Here is a 14276-nt window from a genome sequence, read left to right on the forward strand (position 1 = left end):
TTTTAATACATCTATGGCCAGCTTCAGTTCAAGGCAGGTTCAGAGAACATGACTAAAGTGCAGGTGCTGAATCTGAACCCCACTGACGTAAAGGGGAGTCAAATTAACGACTTGCTAACCAGCCGTTGTCGGTAAACGGCAGCAGGTTGGCTCCCCTGCGTGAATCGCCGTAGCTGTACGGTGGCCGCTTTAAGGGCTATAGTGGATGCGACACCGGACCTGGCAGCCACGTTGTCGTCCGGCGACCCGCGATCGCTCCTCAGAGAGCCAGAACTGGGATATGTCAAAGTAAACGGATAGATCCTCGTTTTGTCAGGGAAGTAGAGAGAGGTCTGCTGTTCCTAGTGATCAGGAACAGCAATCTCTCTCTACTCTCTGTCAGTCCACTCCCCCCACAGTTAGAAACGCCTCCCTAGCGAACACTTAACCCCTGGATCGCCCTCTAGTGTTGATCCCTTCCCTGCCAGTGACATTTATACAGTAATCAGTGGCTATTTTTAGCTCTGATTGCTGTATAAATGTCACTGGTCCCAAAAAAGTGTCAAAAGTGTCCGATCTGTCCGCCGCAATGTCACAGTCCCACTAAAAATCGCTGATCACTGCCATTACTATTAAAAATAAATAAATAATAAAAATGCCATAAATATATTCCCTATTTTGTAGACGCTATATCTTTTGCGCAAACCAATCAATATACACTTATTGCGATTGTTTTTTACCAAAAATATGTGGAAGAATACATATTGGCCTAAAGTGATGAAGACATTTTTTTTATTTTTTTTTGTTTTTTGGATATTTATTATAGCAAAGAGTAAAAAATATTGTTTTGTTTCCCAAATTTCGCTCTTTTTTTGTTTATAGCGCAAAAAAAAAAAATCGCAGAGATGATCAAATACCACCAAAAGAAAGCTCTATTTGTGGGAAACAAAGGACCTCAATTTTGTTTGGGTACAACATCACAGGACCGCGCAATTATCACTTAAAGCCACGCAGTGCCGAAACGCAAAAATGGCCTGGTCATTAAGGGGGCAAATCTTCTGGTCCTTAAGTGGTTAAAAAAACAGTAATGGATATTTTCTGGGCTAATAAGCAAGGGAGTGTCAAACTGATTGTATGGGGGACTGGGCAATGACCTGGGGGACCTGTACCAAGCAAAAAAATGTATACAACCTACTACAGCAAAAATTACATTTACAAATAATAATAAATGCAGATTAAATTGCCTACAAATAACAGCTTCAGCCAATTTACTTCTGTAGTCAGGCGCTGGCTGTCTTACAATCTTCATTCAGAGACACTTCTTCTGATGCCATACAGCAAGCACTTTCTCTGTAGTACTCAACAAGGAGATGATCACTTTCTGAATGCAAAGGAAAAGCCATTCACTGACAGCAGAAGATTGTGGGATGTGTAGTCTAGTCAACATAAGTTAGCATAGACTTTATACTGTTTGAAACTACAAGTTCCAGAGCACTGGAAGACTAAAGGAATTCTAGGCAAGCAGATAAATTGGGACAGAAAATAGATGGAAAATACCACCAACCCGTGCAGATGGAGTAATAATTAATAAACATGAAATTTACATGAGAGCAGCACGTTATATAAAAAATAAATGGAAAATAATTAATAAGTTAATTAAAACAATGGAAAATAATCAACAAGTTAATTAAAACCGCGCTCTCTATAAAGTGCAAGTGCAAAATGGGTAATCTTCTAACACAGAAAACTAGTGAAAACTAGTGAAATGCTGATAATATCTAAAATCTTTCAACTAAAGTCCAATCGTGAAAACACCAACATAGGTGTCATAAAATCAAAAATAATGTGAAATAGTGTTCAAAAATAAATAAACAAAATCTGAATGATTTCTGGATAAAATCTTCCTAATATTCGGCGGGCATCAAAGGGGTTAATCTTCCACTACCATCACCGGTCACACAGTCTACTCACCAGATTGTAGTGAATCCCATTACAGGAGTCAAAAACGCTTGTATGGAAAATGCCAGATTGAATCTCACAACTGCAGAAAAAGGATCACCCCCCTCCTAAAAATTACTTGTAAACTCAATCAGGTGTAGCTAATCACCTTCTCAATGGCACACAAAGCCATTTGACTTTCAACTGTGATCAGCTGTAGTAATTTTGATTTGCTCAGCATGAAAAAGAGCTTTCCTGGAGCATTTCAGTCCCTGGTAGTGCAAAGATCTCCAGGATAAAGTTGTGGACCTGCACAAGTCAGGAGAGGGATACAAAATCATTTCAAAGGCTTTATCAATGCCTACAAGCACAGTGAAGTCTATTATTAAGAAGTGGAAGGTATTTGGTACAACACAGACCCTCCTTGGATCAGGACGTCGCTCCAAACTGGATGAAAGAGCCAGGAGGAAACTGGTCAGAGGGGCTACCAAGAGGCCTACAGCAAATCTGAAGCAGTTGCAGGAATTTTGACAAAGAGTGGTCATTGTGTGCATGCGAGAACAATATCACAAATTATCCACAAATGTGGCTTGTTACATAGTTACATAGTTACATAGTTACATAGTTAGTAAGGTTGAATAAAGACACCAGTCCATCCAGTTCAACCTGAGTGAGTGTGGGTGTGTGTCTACAATCATCCCTATTTTTTATTTAAGGTACCCATATAGTGCTGCCAATTCACACAGCACTCCGCACATACATTGTACACCCACATCGGTCCCTACCCTCAAGGAGCCCACAATCCAAGGTCCCCAACTCACATTCATATACTAGGGCCAATTTTGAACAGAAGCCAATTAACCTACCAGCATGTCTTTGGAGTGTGGGAGGAAACCGGAGTACCCGGAGGAAACCCACGCAGGCACAGGGAGAACATGCAAACTCCAGGCAGGTAGTGTCATGGCTTGTATGGGAGGATCTACAAGAAAGGCCACATGAGCTTTGCCAAAACGCACCTTGAAGATTCTGAGGCCACATGAAAAAAGGTGTTATGGTCAGATGAGACTAAAATTGAATCATTTGTCCTCAACACCAAATGATATGTCTGGCAGAAATCCAGTACAGCTCACGATCCAAATAACACCATTCCTACAATAAAGCATGGAGGTGGTAAAATTCATGTTATGGGGGTGTTTCTATGCAGCAGGGACTGGAGTACTTGTCAGGATGGAAGGAAAAATGGATGGGGCAAAATACAGTCAGTTGCTTGCTTTGCCTCCTTCCTAATCCATGCCCCCAAGACCTCTATGACTAAGCCTATGAGTAGGTGAAACACATTAGAGGAGCATGGCTTGGGAGGAGGCAAAACTGAAGCCTTTCTGATACACATTGAATTTGGTAGCTCTCCGGTGTGCGCTTCTATCTATTTGTTTTGACAGTTGCTATATTATAATACTATGCAAATATCTACTGTTGTTTTACCTGAATGCTAAAGCCTATAGAAACTGTCTTATTTCATTATTGTTAACTCAAATACAATATACAAGACAATTTACAGCAAGAAGTGTGTGTATGATCTTTCCTTGACTGGGTACCCCAACCCTATAGGCCTCACCTTCTAGAGCTTTGAGATAATTTTTTTGTTTGTGAAAATAAAGAAAATGTATGAATTTGATTGAAAACACACAGAATCTTATGAAGATCTTACCAAATCTACGATGGTGTATAAGGTCATGTCAATGTTCACTATGGATGTATTTTTCCAATTCCTCACTGGACGCACCTTTGAGGCATTTGCTAGGTTTAATGATTGCAGCAGCTTTTGGTAACTACAGTCAGACTGACACCAGACTTTATCTGTGAATTTAAAAAAGCCACATAATTTAGATCAGTGGATATAAACTTATGGGGTATAGGGTCTCAACTGTGGCCCCTGAAAGCACCAAAGGGACACACATAATACTCATCATATGTAATGCTACAGAAGACTGTCAGAAGCAGACATACAAGAGGGTCAGATACTGCAGACATGCTACAGGTATTGTTAAGAAATGGAAATCTGCTCCACAAGACAGTCAGAGACTGGAGAATTGTTAGCTGAGACTGATAGAGATCATTGTCTTTACAGCCCCCTTTGCAATTAAATGCCCCCATTCCCAGTACCTGGGTCTGCAAGTAAAAAGGGCCACAAATTGGGTAGCAGGAATTTAGAGTGTTTCAAGGAACTTTCTGTGCAGTCCCTAGCATATAAAGAGTATAATTGAGGATAAACACACGGGAGCTGCCATTGCTGGCTTATTTTTAGTTTCAGGCACCAAGACTGTCATCTTGATCTTTGCTACCTAGTCATGTGTTAATTTGAAACTAGTATGTAGGCAGGTGCAGTCTACTTTCTCCACTTCAAGTAGTGCCATTCTGCAGCAACGTTGCAGCTGGAGAGGAAGTCAAGAGGAACATGGTCACTGGGGAAGCTATCTGATTAGATACTGCCGCCCCATGTGACTCAGCAGCCATCTTGGGTCAAACAGAGCCTATTTAAGGCCCTGTCTCCCAGATTTATCACGCTTTTTGCGAGTTGATGGAGTAGAGACATGTACCCTGCCTGTTAGGGACAGTACTAGTGGTAAGGGAAAGGTTCCTGATACGCAAGGATGCATCTCCTTTGGACCTCTCCCCATAAGCATAAGAAGGACAGGCCACATTCTGCTCTCTTAACAGAAGCTGTCAGTCTGGCTAATACCTGCTCTCTTCACATTACTGGAGACCGTGAGTACACCCTGTTGGGCAGACATCCCACCGAGTTTGTTGTGAACTGTTGCTGTATTATTTCAATACAAGTTCTTTACTGCACCTGACTGTGTAAATTATTATTGCCGCAACACACTGCACCCCACCTACAAGTATGCAGGATGGAAGTTTATCATGTTTAGACTTTGCTGACTGTCCGATTCATTCAGGTCAGTGCCTCCCTAGATAATGAAGCCATACTGTCAACTGAGTGATTGCAAAGCATAAATAGAAAAGGGGAAATAAAAGAAAGTTTTTTTTGTGTGCGTGTTTACATTAGATATTGGAGTGACACACCAAAGTGTCCCTTTTCTATTTATGCTTTGCAATCACTCAGTAGAGTAGACAACTAACGTAGTACTATTACAATATGGTTTGTTCCCTTTGGGCCCTTGTTGGCCGTTGTGTGCGTTCCCTGGTGTCTATCACAGCACCCTTTGCTCTTGTTCGAAGGCAAAGGGAAGTTGAGTCGGGTGAGTGGTGATATGATTTGACATGGCAAACAATATCCATAATTTTCTTCTCTTTTTCTTTTTTGAACCACCTTGGTTTTTTACCTTGCTACAATATGTTAATGTGGTGTCTAAAACTATGTTTTGTTTTCTATGTAGTGATACACATTGGTCTATAAATATACCCACTGATGAAGCCCATGGTGGCGAAACATGTCAGGATAACTACATAATTGTCACCTTTATGTAACAAGATAACTTCCTTCCTGATGACATACCATTAGACAAGTTGTTTTTGATGTTTATATGCATTTAACACTAATCACTTTTTATTTGTCTATTTTTTGGACCAATAAAATATATTTGTATATATAAGTTCTCTGTTTCTAACATTTTGGCACCCCAAAAATCCCCTCAAAAAATCTCTTTTTATTCATTGAATATTCAGGGATGTTGGTGCCGCTTTTGAATTTGTCACAAATCCATATCACTACCCTTTCCCCTTTATATTATTTTGTTCACACAGGTTTCACAAGCACGGATTTATTTTGGTTTTCTGACTGTGCATAACTTGACAGAAGGTCTAACCCTTCCCTATTCTATCCAAAAAAGTTATTTCTAGAAATACACTTTAAAAACAAGTCAGCAATAACAGCTCCTGTGTCTTTTATTCTCAGAGGTACATATGTGCATCTCTCATTTACCGTATATTCTTATGTGAAAAAAAACAATATTAGAATATGATATTTAATCCAATGCTTTTACCGGCATATGGACAGAACATCAGCAGCATTTCAAAGCACTCAAAATGGGATATGATCAACTTTCTAATGAACAAAAAACTGCAACCTACATACAGTGCCTTGAAAAAGTATTCATACCCCTTGAAATTTTCCTCATTTTGTTATGTTACAACCAAAAACGTAAATGGATTTGATTGGGATTTTATGTGATAGACCAACACAAAGTGGCACATAATTGTGAAGTGGAAGGAAAATGATTAATGTTTTTCAAAAATGTTTTACGAATAAATATCTGAAATGTGGAAAATTTCAAGGGGTATGAATACTTTTTCAAGGCACTGTAATTGCACCCCAACAGAGCTTCAGAAGGCAATTTTTTTCATTTTTAGAACTTAAAGCAAACCAGTGCTTTTCTAATGCAGGACAAAGCAACAAGTTGGTTCCAATTCCTCCCAGCAGCTCATAGGCACTACCACATACTACATATACATTAAATAATAATGACTGACAAAGGGACAGTATATACACACGTACTGTATAACCACACACACACACACTACTATGTTAAGTTGTGTTCACAAAAAAAATACTTGTTAACATGTAATGCATTTCTGTATATTGACATGAGTTAATAAGCATTGCATTACGGGTTCTATGTATCTACCAGAAAGATAGAATAAACACTCTCAAGATTGATTGCACGTTTTCTCAGCGCTCAGCATATGTGTGGACAGGATCTATTAAAAAATTTTAATTTCTGTGTAGAGTAGTGTAGTATGTAGTATGGCTAAGCGCTTAAGCTCGTTATGGATAAGCTCGTAACTTGGCAAAATTGGAGATATTGTATTAATATATTATGTAACTGAGTGTATCTTCTGTATGAAACAAAAAATAAATACAATACAATTTTCTGTCCTCAGTAATGAATGCTATGTGGTACACCACTTACCTAGGACGATCGAAGAGAGCAGCAAGATCAGCGACATATTTGGAGACATATTAATAGAGGATTCAGTATAGCTCCAGAATTTCCCCATAGTGAAAGACTTTCTAGTGGGAGGGATGTAATAGAATGCAAAGTATATTTAAATAGTGGAAAAACTTGTTTCCCATCATCATCACAATCCTTCGGTAAATAAGTGGGTAAGTTTTACATAACTTAAATTGTCATTTGATGGCTATATTATTCATGTATTGTTTGCAGTATTTCTTCAGGTTATGAGTGACTTTTAGCAAAACTGCTGATGCATTTTTAGGGTAATTTCCATAGAAACCATAATACTTGTGCCATTTTTTTTACCATTTATAGCCTTTCTATTTGATTGTTGCTACTGTATACAATCTTTTCCAGGTAAACATTTAACACACAACAAAGAAATTGCAGAACAACATGGGTTAAATAAGGGTACTGCACTGACTGATTGGAAGCTCGCTTTGTCTGACTAAAATCTGAAGGCCACATGTGACAGACCCAACTGGGACAGGGGATTTTGGAGGGGACTGCAGGGTAGCCTCTTGCCTACTGACTATGCGCCCTGGCTTTTGAGGGGGCTCTATTCTTTGGGAGGTGTGTGCCCAGGGGACCTTTGGAATGGCTGTGTTTTGGATTCGGGTCCATGTCTCCCCAAAACACACAGACTCTGGGATTCTAGGACCTGGATACGGATTTTGGGGCCCTGTGTATTGTTGGGGTATGGAATCAGGAGCCCAAGCCAGTCTTGGCTACTTCAACCCCCTCCTAGACTGAGAGACTCACAGCAGATTATTATCAGTTCAAACAACCTGGCATTGGTGTCTCCTGCTGCTTTATGTAAAGCTGTCTATTAACCACTTGCCTACAGGGCAGACCTGCCCAGACCAATTTCCAGCTTTTAGCACTGTTGCACTTTAAATGACAATTGCGCAGTCATGCAATGCTGTACCCAAATTACATTTTTATAAATTTTTTTCACACAAATAGAGCTTTCTTTTGGTGGTATTTAACCACTTCGCGCCCGCGCTATAGCCGAAAGACGGCTGCAGCGCGGACGCTATCTGCCGGGCGGCCGTCCCTGGACGTCCTATTGTTTACTTCCGCATTGCGCGCTCCTGCGCGCGCGCATCGGGGAAGTTCTGTGCTGGCCGTGTCCCTCGGACACAGTCAGTCACAGATCGCTGAAAACGGCCAATCATAGCGGCCGTTTTCAGCGCGATCGGCTGTGCCAATGAGAGACGATCTCATATGTTTACATATGAGATCATCTCTCATCGCCAGGGTTCTGCGGCTCTCCCTCCTCACACAGACAGCGTGTGAGGAGGGAGAACGAACCGCTGTGGCGGCAAGTAAAAAAAAAAAAAAAAAAAAAAACGAAAATAAAGTGTCAAACTGCCATCTGTTCCTGCCATCTGTCCCAACTATCATGTCCATTCCATCTATCCCCAGTGCCATCTGTCACTGTCACTGTCATCTGTCATCAGTGCCACATAGTGTCATCTGTCATCAGTGCCACATAGTGCCATTTGTCATCAGTGCCACATAGTGCCATCTGTCATCAGTGCCACATAGTGCCATCTGTCATCAGTGCCATCTGTCATCAGTGCCACATAGTGCCATCTGTCATCAGTGCCACCTGTCATCAGTGCCACCTGTCAGTGTCACGTGCCATCTGTCATCAGTGCCACGTATCAGTTGCATCTGTCTTCAGTGCCATCTGTCATCAGTGCCATCTGTGCCACGTATTAGTGCCATCTATCAGTGCCACGTATTAGTGCCATCTGTCATCAGTGCCACGTATTAGTGCCATCTGTCATCAGTGCCACGTGTCATCAGTGCCACATGTCATCAGTGCCAGGTATTAGTGCCACCTGTCATCAGTGCCACCTGTTAGTGCCACATATTAGTGCCATCTGTCATCAGTGTCACGTGTCATCAGTGCCACGTATTAGTGCCATCTGTCAGTGCCACGTATTAGTGCCATCTGTCATCAGTGCCACGTATTAGTGCCATCTGTCATCAGTGCCACGTATTAGTGCCATCTGTCATCAGTGCCACGTATTAGTGCCATCTGTCATCAGTGCCACGTATTAGTGCCATCTGTCATCAGTGCCACATCAGTGTCAGTGCCACATCAGTGCCATCTGTCATCAGTGCCACGTATCAGTGCCATCTGTCATCAGTGCCACGTCAGTGTCACGCGTCATTGTCCTGGTGCTCCAGGGCCTTCAAAAGTGTAATAGGTAGTTAGATGTGTAATTTATGCTCCTATAACACCTGATGGCGCTCCCTGCATGTTGGGTCTCTATGTGGCCAGGCTGTGAAAAAGTCCCTCACATGTGGTATCATAATACTCAGGAGGAGTAGCAGAATGTATTTTGGGGTGTTATTTGTGGTATACACATGCCATGTGAGAGAAATAACCTATTACAATGACAATTTTGTGGGGGGAAAAAAAAAAAAAAATCTTCATTTTGCAATGAATTGTGGGAAAAAATGACAACATCAAAAAGCTCACCATGCATCTTACTAAATACCTTGGAATGTCTACTTTCAAAAAGGGGGTATTTGTACTTTCCTGACTTGTTCGGGTCGCAAGAAATGAGATAGGCCACCAGTACATCAGGTGTGATCAATTTTTTATGATTTGCACCATAACTTGTAAACTCTCTAACTTTCACAGAGACCAAATAATATCCACTAATTTGGGTTATTTTTACTAAAGATATGTAGCAGTATAAATTGTGGCCAAAATTTATGAAGAAAACTTACTAATTTGCAAAATTTTATCACAGAAACTAAGAAAAATGCATTTTTTTTCAAAATTTTCGGTCTTTTTTCATTTATAGCGCAAAAAATAAAAAACCCAGAGGTGATCAAATGCCACCAAAAGAAAGCTCTATTTGTATGAAAAAAAGGACAAAAAATTCATTTGGGTACAGTGTTGCATGACTGAGTAATTGTCATTCAAAGTGTGACAGCGCTGAAAGCTGAAAATTGGTCTGGGCAGGAGGGGGGTTTAAGTGCCCAGTAGGCAAGTGGTTAATCAATACTGGGGTTTTTATTTTTTGCTAAACAAACGAAAAAAGACCAACATTTTTGAAAAAAGAAAAAGAAATGTTTTCATAGCTTGTTATAAAATTTAGCAAACAGGTAATTTTTCTCCTTCATTGGTGTGCGCTGATGAGGTTGCACTGATGGGCACTGATAGGCTGCACTGATAGGCACTGATAAGGCTGCACTAGTGGGCACTGATGAGGCAGCACTGGTGGGCATTGATAGGTGGCACTGATGGGTGGCACTGATGGGTGGCACTGAAGGACACTAATATGTAGCACTGATAGGTAGCACTGATAGGTGGCACTGATGGGCACTGATGGGTGGCACTGATAGGCACTGGTAGGTAACACTAATAGGCAGCACTGATGATGAGGCACTGATGGGTGGCACTGATAGGCACTGGTAGGTAACACTAATAGGCATCACTGATGATGAGGCACTGATGGGCACCAATTGGCAGCACTGATCAGCACTAATAGGTGGCACTGGTGGGCATTAATAGGTGGCACTGGTGCGCACTGGTAGGTGGCACTGGTGGGCACTGATAGGCAGCTCTGATTAGAATGGATAGATGGCACTGTTGTGCACTGGTAGGTGCCACTGGTGGGCACTAGCAGGTGGTACTGGTGAGCACAGATGAGGTGATGGTGGCTCTCTGTGTGAGGGACCGATGTCCCTCTGACAGTAGCCGCTGTCAACGTGAGGAGAAAAACTAGCCGATTACCGGCTCTGTTTACATCACATTGTGGAATGTTTATGTGTTTATGTTAGCTGTTCATTAGATGTACTGTTTCGATGTACTGATGATATTACTGTTTAAAGTTTTCAGTGTTTAGGATAATGTGATCAAGCTCTTATCTGATTTTGTGTGGTATTAATTCTGTGTGAATTTACAATAAAGATTTCCATTCATATCAAACAGATCTCTGCGCGCTTTGGTCTCAGTTTGAAAATTGGCTGCTAGCACTATACCTAGGTGGAGTATATCTCAATTATTATATAAAAAAGTACAGCGCTATACTTAAAGTGCAAAGTGCATACAAATACAATAGTGTTTAAAAAACTCATCCAGTATGAGATTGTGACTGTGAAAATGCATTCAATGTGTAAACAACGATAATCCCCCCAAAAAAAACTCAAAAGAAATTCAGCACCAGAAACACTCCATTAAATGAAGTAGAAACAGTATTTTCAACCATCGAATACTACACAGTCCTTATATACATGGGAACATCACCCAGGAAAAGTATGTGAAAATAGCTTGAAAAGCCCTCTAGGAAAGATCACCTAGTGCCTCCCTACTCATTTTGTCATAGATGCCCCTGATGACGTCATTTATGATAAAACGCTTAGGGCGGAGCTAGTATGTATGACGGGGAAGTTACCATGCATGCATGGCCAATTGCGGCCATTTTGGGTGCTGGCCAGTGAAGCTGTTTATGTTACTGCATTATATATGCTCATTTGTTCCTGTCAGCATGTAAGTGCAACTTTTTATATTTGAATAAATTGTTTTATACTGGATTAAGCTATGGTCGGTCTTCTGTTTTATACACATAGTGTGTAATCTGGCAAATAAATTTGGAGGTCAGGACTTGCCTGAAGCTGGGAGTACCTTCCATATTGATGAAGAGACCATTGATGTTCCAATACATGCATTAAGCCTAGTTTGACCACTTTAACCGGGGTCAAAATCATCTGGTAAGCTCCCTACTTTAAAGTACGTGGTAGAGTGATCTTTCCTAGAGGGCTTTTCAAGCTATTTTCACATTCTTTCCCTGGGTGATGTTCCCACGCATATAAGGACTATGTAGTATTGGATGGTTGGAAATACTGTTTTTACTTCATCTAATGGACAGTTTCTGGGCTCAATTTCTTTTGAGTTTTTAGGGAGATTATTGTTGTTTACACAGTCAATGAATTTTCACAGCACTGTCATGCTTTATGAACTTTGCACTTTATTTAAGAATATTATATTACATGTGGAATATTCATGAATTTATATCTCATACTGGATGAGTTTTTTTAAACACTATTGTATTTGTATGCACTTTGCATAGCAAGTTCCAGTTTGCTCCTAAGCTAGTGTCGTCTAGTTCTTGGGTGCAATTCTCAGCTATATCTGGTTCCTGGTTCCACAGTAGAGGAAGCTGTATCTTGGCAGAGGCACCCAGACGGAGTGCCAGGGCGGTCTGTTACATTACATTTTTATTCTTTAAAAATAACAAACATGTCATACATACCTGATCTATGGAATCGTTTTTCACCAAGCAGCCCCGATCCTCTTTTGATGCTCCGGCCCCTCCCCCTAGCTCTGCGCCAGCTGCTTGCTATGGGGGCACTTATGCGTGCCTGCTCCAAAGCCAGTCCTCTGTGTCTATTGGCTACTGATGCTGTCTCTGATCCACTGAGGAGAGAGAGCCGAGAGAGCCTCTGCTCTCATGCACATTGCTGGATCATGTACGTATAGGGGGTGGGGGTGGCGGGAGGGAAGCTGCTTGAAGAGTGTTTTTTTAGCCTTAATGCAGAGAATGTATTAGGGTAAAACACCTTATGGCTTTTGAACCACTTTAAAGCCCATCTTCAGGGAGGACATACATTCTCCTTTCTCCTGCACTGTGTGGGTTAAATGTTTGGTTATTTCTAGGGGGCTACAAAAAGTACTTTTACTTACCTGATCCTCCATTCCCCTGGCAGCTGGCGCTCTCCGTTACTCCTCCCCATTCTGACAGCGGACAGCCCCTCGACATTCTCACATGTAATGTAGGGCTATGGGGTCTTCTTTGGTCTTGATGACATCAGGTGCATCTGACCACTGGAGCATATTTTTATTCAAAAATAAAAAACTAAATTTTTATTAAAAACAGTAGATAACAATTGACCAATATCTGATCCCGTATGTAGACATTAAAAATGTGCATTCTTTCACCATACAATATTCCTTCTGGAAGGAAAAGGGGTTTCATCAACGCATTTCATGGGCCAGAGTCTTTCATCAGGATGGGATGAATCTCTTTTCTAGAGAGGATTAATCAAGCCTGGAGGGCTTGCTGCCACCCAGAGCAGTGCTGCCTTGTGCTTGCTGTTCGGGAGGCCTCAGGTGGATGACCTGGGATGCTGAGGCTCAGGAGCTAGAAGGAGAGCTGACTGAGGGGCTTTGCCCACTGAAGATCTAGTCTGGTATCACTGGAGTAAGGTGTCACTTGGAAGTTGGAAGGAAGCAACCAGCTGTACCTGAGCCTTGTGTGAGTACAGACACTTCTGAGAGATCTTATGGACCTTTCTGCTTTTGCCACCCCTTTGGTGCTAGACAGTCAACTGTTGGTCTAGTTAAAGGGGACACTGAAGGTGTCCTGAAGAGCTTTGTCCATCTAATTTTCTGTTTAAAGGGACTTTGCTCTTGAGGCCCTAAGAGAGGAGTTTACCGTTTTCCACTACTACCTTAAAGCTGAAGTCTACTGTGTGTTACAAGCACAGACTTTGATATAGCTTGTCCAGGAAGAATAACTAAGTCCTCAAGTTGTACATAGTTCCCGTTTTGGAGTATCCCACCTAATTCTCTCAATCCTATCCAAGTTCTCCAAAAATAAAAACAACACCCCTAGACAGGTCATTGGAGAGGTGTGTGGATGAGTCTGTGTGCCTGGCTGCGGGGTGAGGCTTGGGGGGAGGACCTGAACATTACTCATGCGGTTCCTACAGGAGTAGCGCTACAGTTGCACTGTATACCAATGGTTCTGGATGTGCATCTGACTATGGAACAACAGAAAGGAACACCATGGGGAGATTTACTAAAACTGGAGCACTCAGAATCTGGTGTGGCTGTGCATGGTAGCCAATCAGCTTCTAACTTCCAAAATCTGGAAGCTGATTGGTTTTTTATGCATAGTGGCACCAGATTTTGCACGCTCCAGTGTTACTAAATTTTCCCCCCATGTGTTACTAAAAAAATATTCTGACAGCTTCCTATTGTATTTTCCAATAAACCTATTTTGATTTCGTATCCTTTCTTTAATCCCTACTACGCAAAACGAACAGATTATTTCATAAAAACAATCAATTTTTTATTCCTTGCCAGTCATTGTAATTCTGTGGTAACAAAAGTTGTCAGCATAAAATACTATATATGTAAAACACTAGCAAAATTACCTGAGCTAAAACACATTCCTGGATGATATATTTGTACACAACTTTAAAGCAGACCTTCAGTCATTTTTTCATCTTCCCATCTATTAAAGATGCTTGACAAAGGAGTGCCGCTATCCCCTCCATCTATAGTGAGCCGACTCGGAAACGCGTCGCACAGTAGTGACGTCACTGCCCGGCACCCACTCTGTGCTTGCT

The 14276-nt window shown here is 41.4% G+C and overlaps 2 protein-coding genes across 2 annotated transcripts in view; one reads left to right on the forward strand and one right to left on the reverse strand.

Moving 5' to 3' along the window:
* Positions 1 to 6984, reverse strand: part of LOC141112527 (5-hydroxytryptamine receptor 3A-like) — a 105702-nt gene extending 98718 nt beyond the window's left edge. The window contains exons 1-2 of the mRNA XM_073605440.1: positions 6849 to 6984; positions 3626 to 3774 (exon numbers count right to left, since the gene is read on the reverse strand). Coding sequence (XP_073461541.1) covers positions 3626 to 3774; positions 6849 to 6936 — 237 coding nt within the window. The 5' untranslated portion in view covers positions 6937 to 6984. The remainder of the gene's footprint in view (positions 1 to 3625; positions 3775 to 6848) is intronic.
* The window catches only part of LOC141112528 (inactive hydroxysteroid dehydrogenase-like protein 1), a 465623-nt gene that overhangs the window by 111418 nt on the left and 339929 nt on the right, over positions 1 to 14276 (forward strand). The gene's annotated exons all lie outside the window — the stretch shown is intronic.

The sequence above is a fragment of the Aquarana catesbeiana genome, linkage group LG11 (genome assembly GCF_042186555.1).
Source record: "Aquarana catesbeiana isolate 2022-GZ linkage group LG11, ASM4218655v1, whole genome shotgun sequence".
NCBI classification, from domain to species: Eukaryota; Metazoa; Chordata; class Amphibia; order Anura; family Ranidae; genus Aquarana; species Aquarana catesbeiana.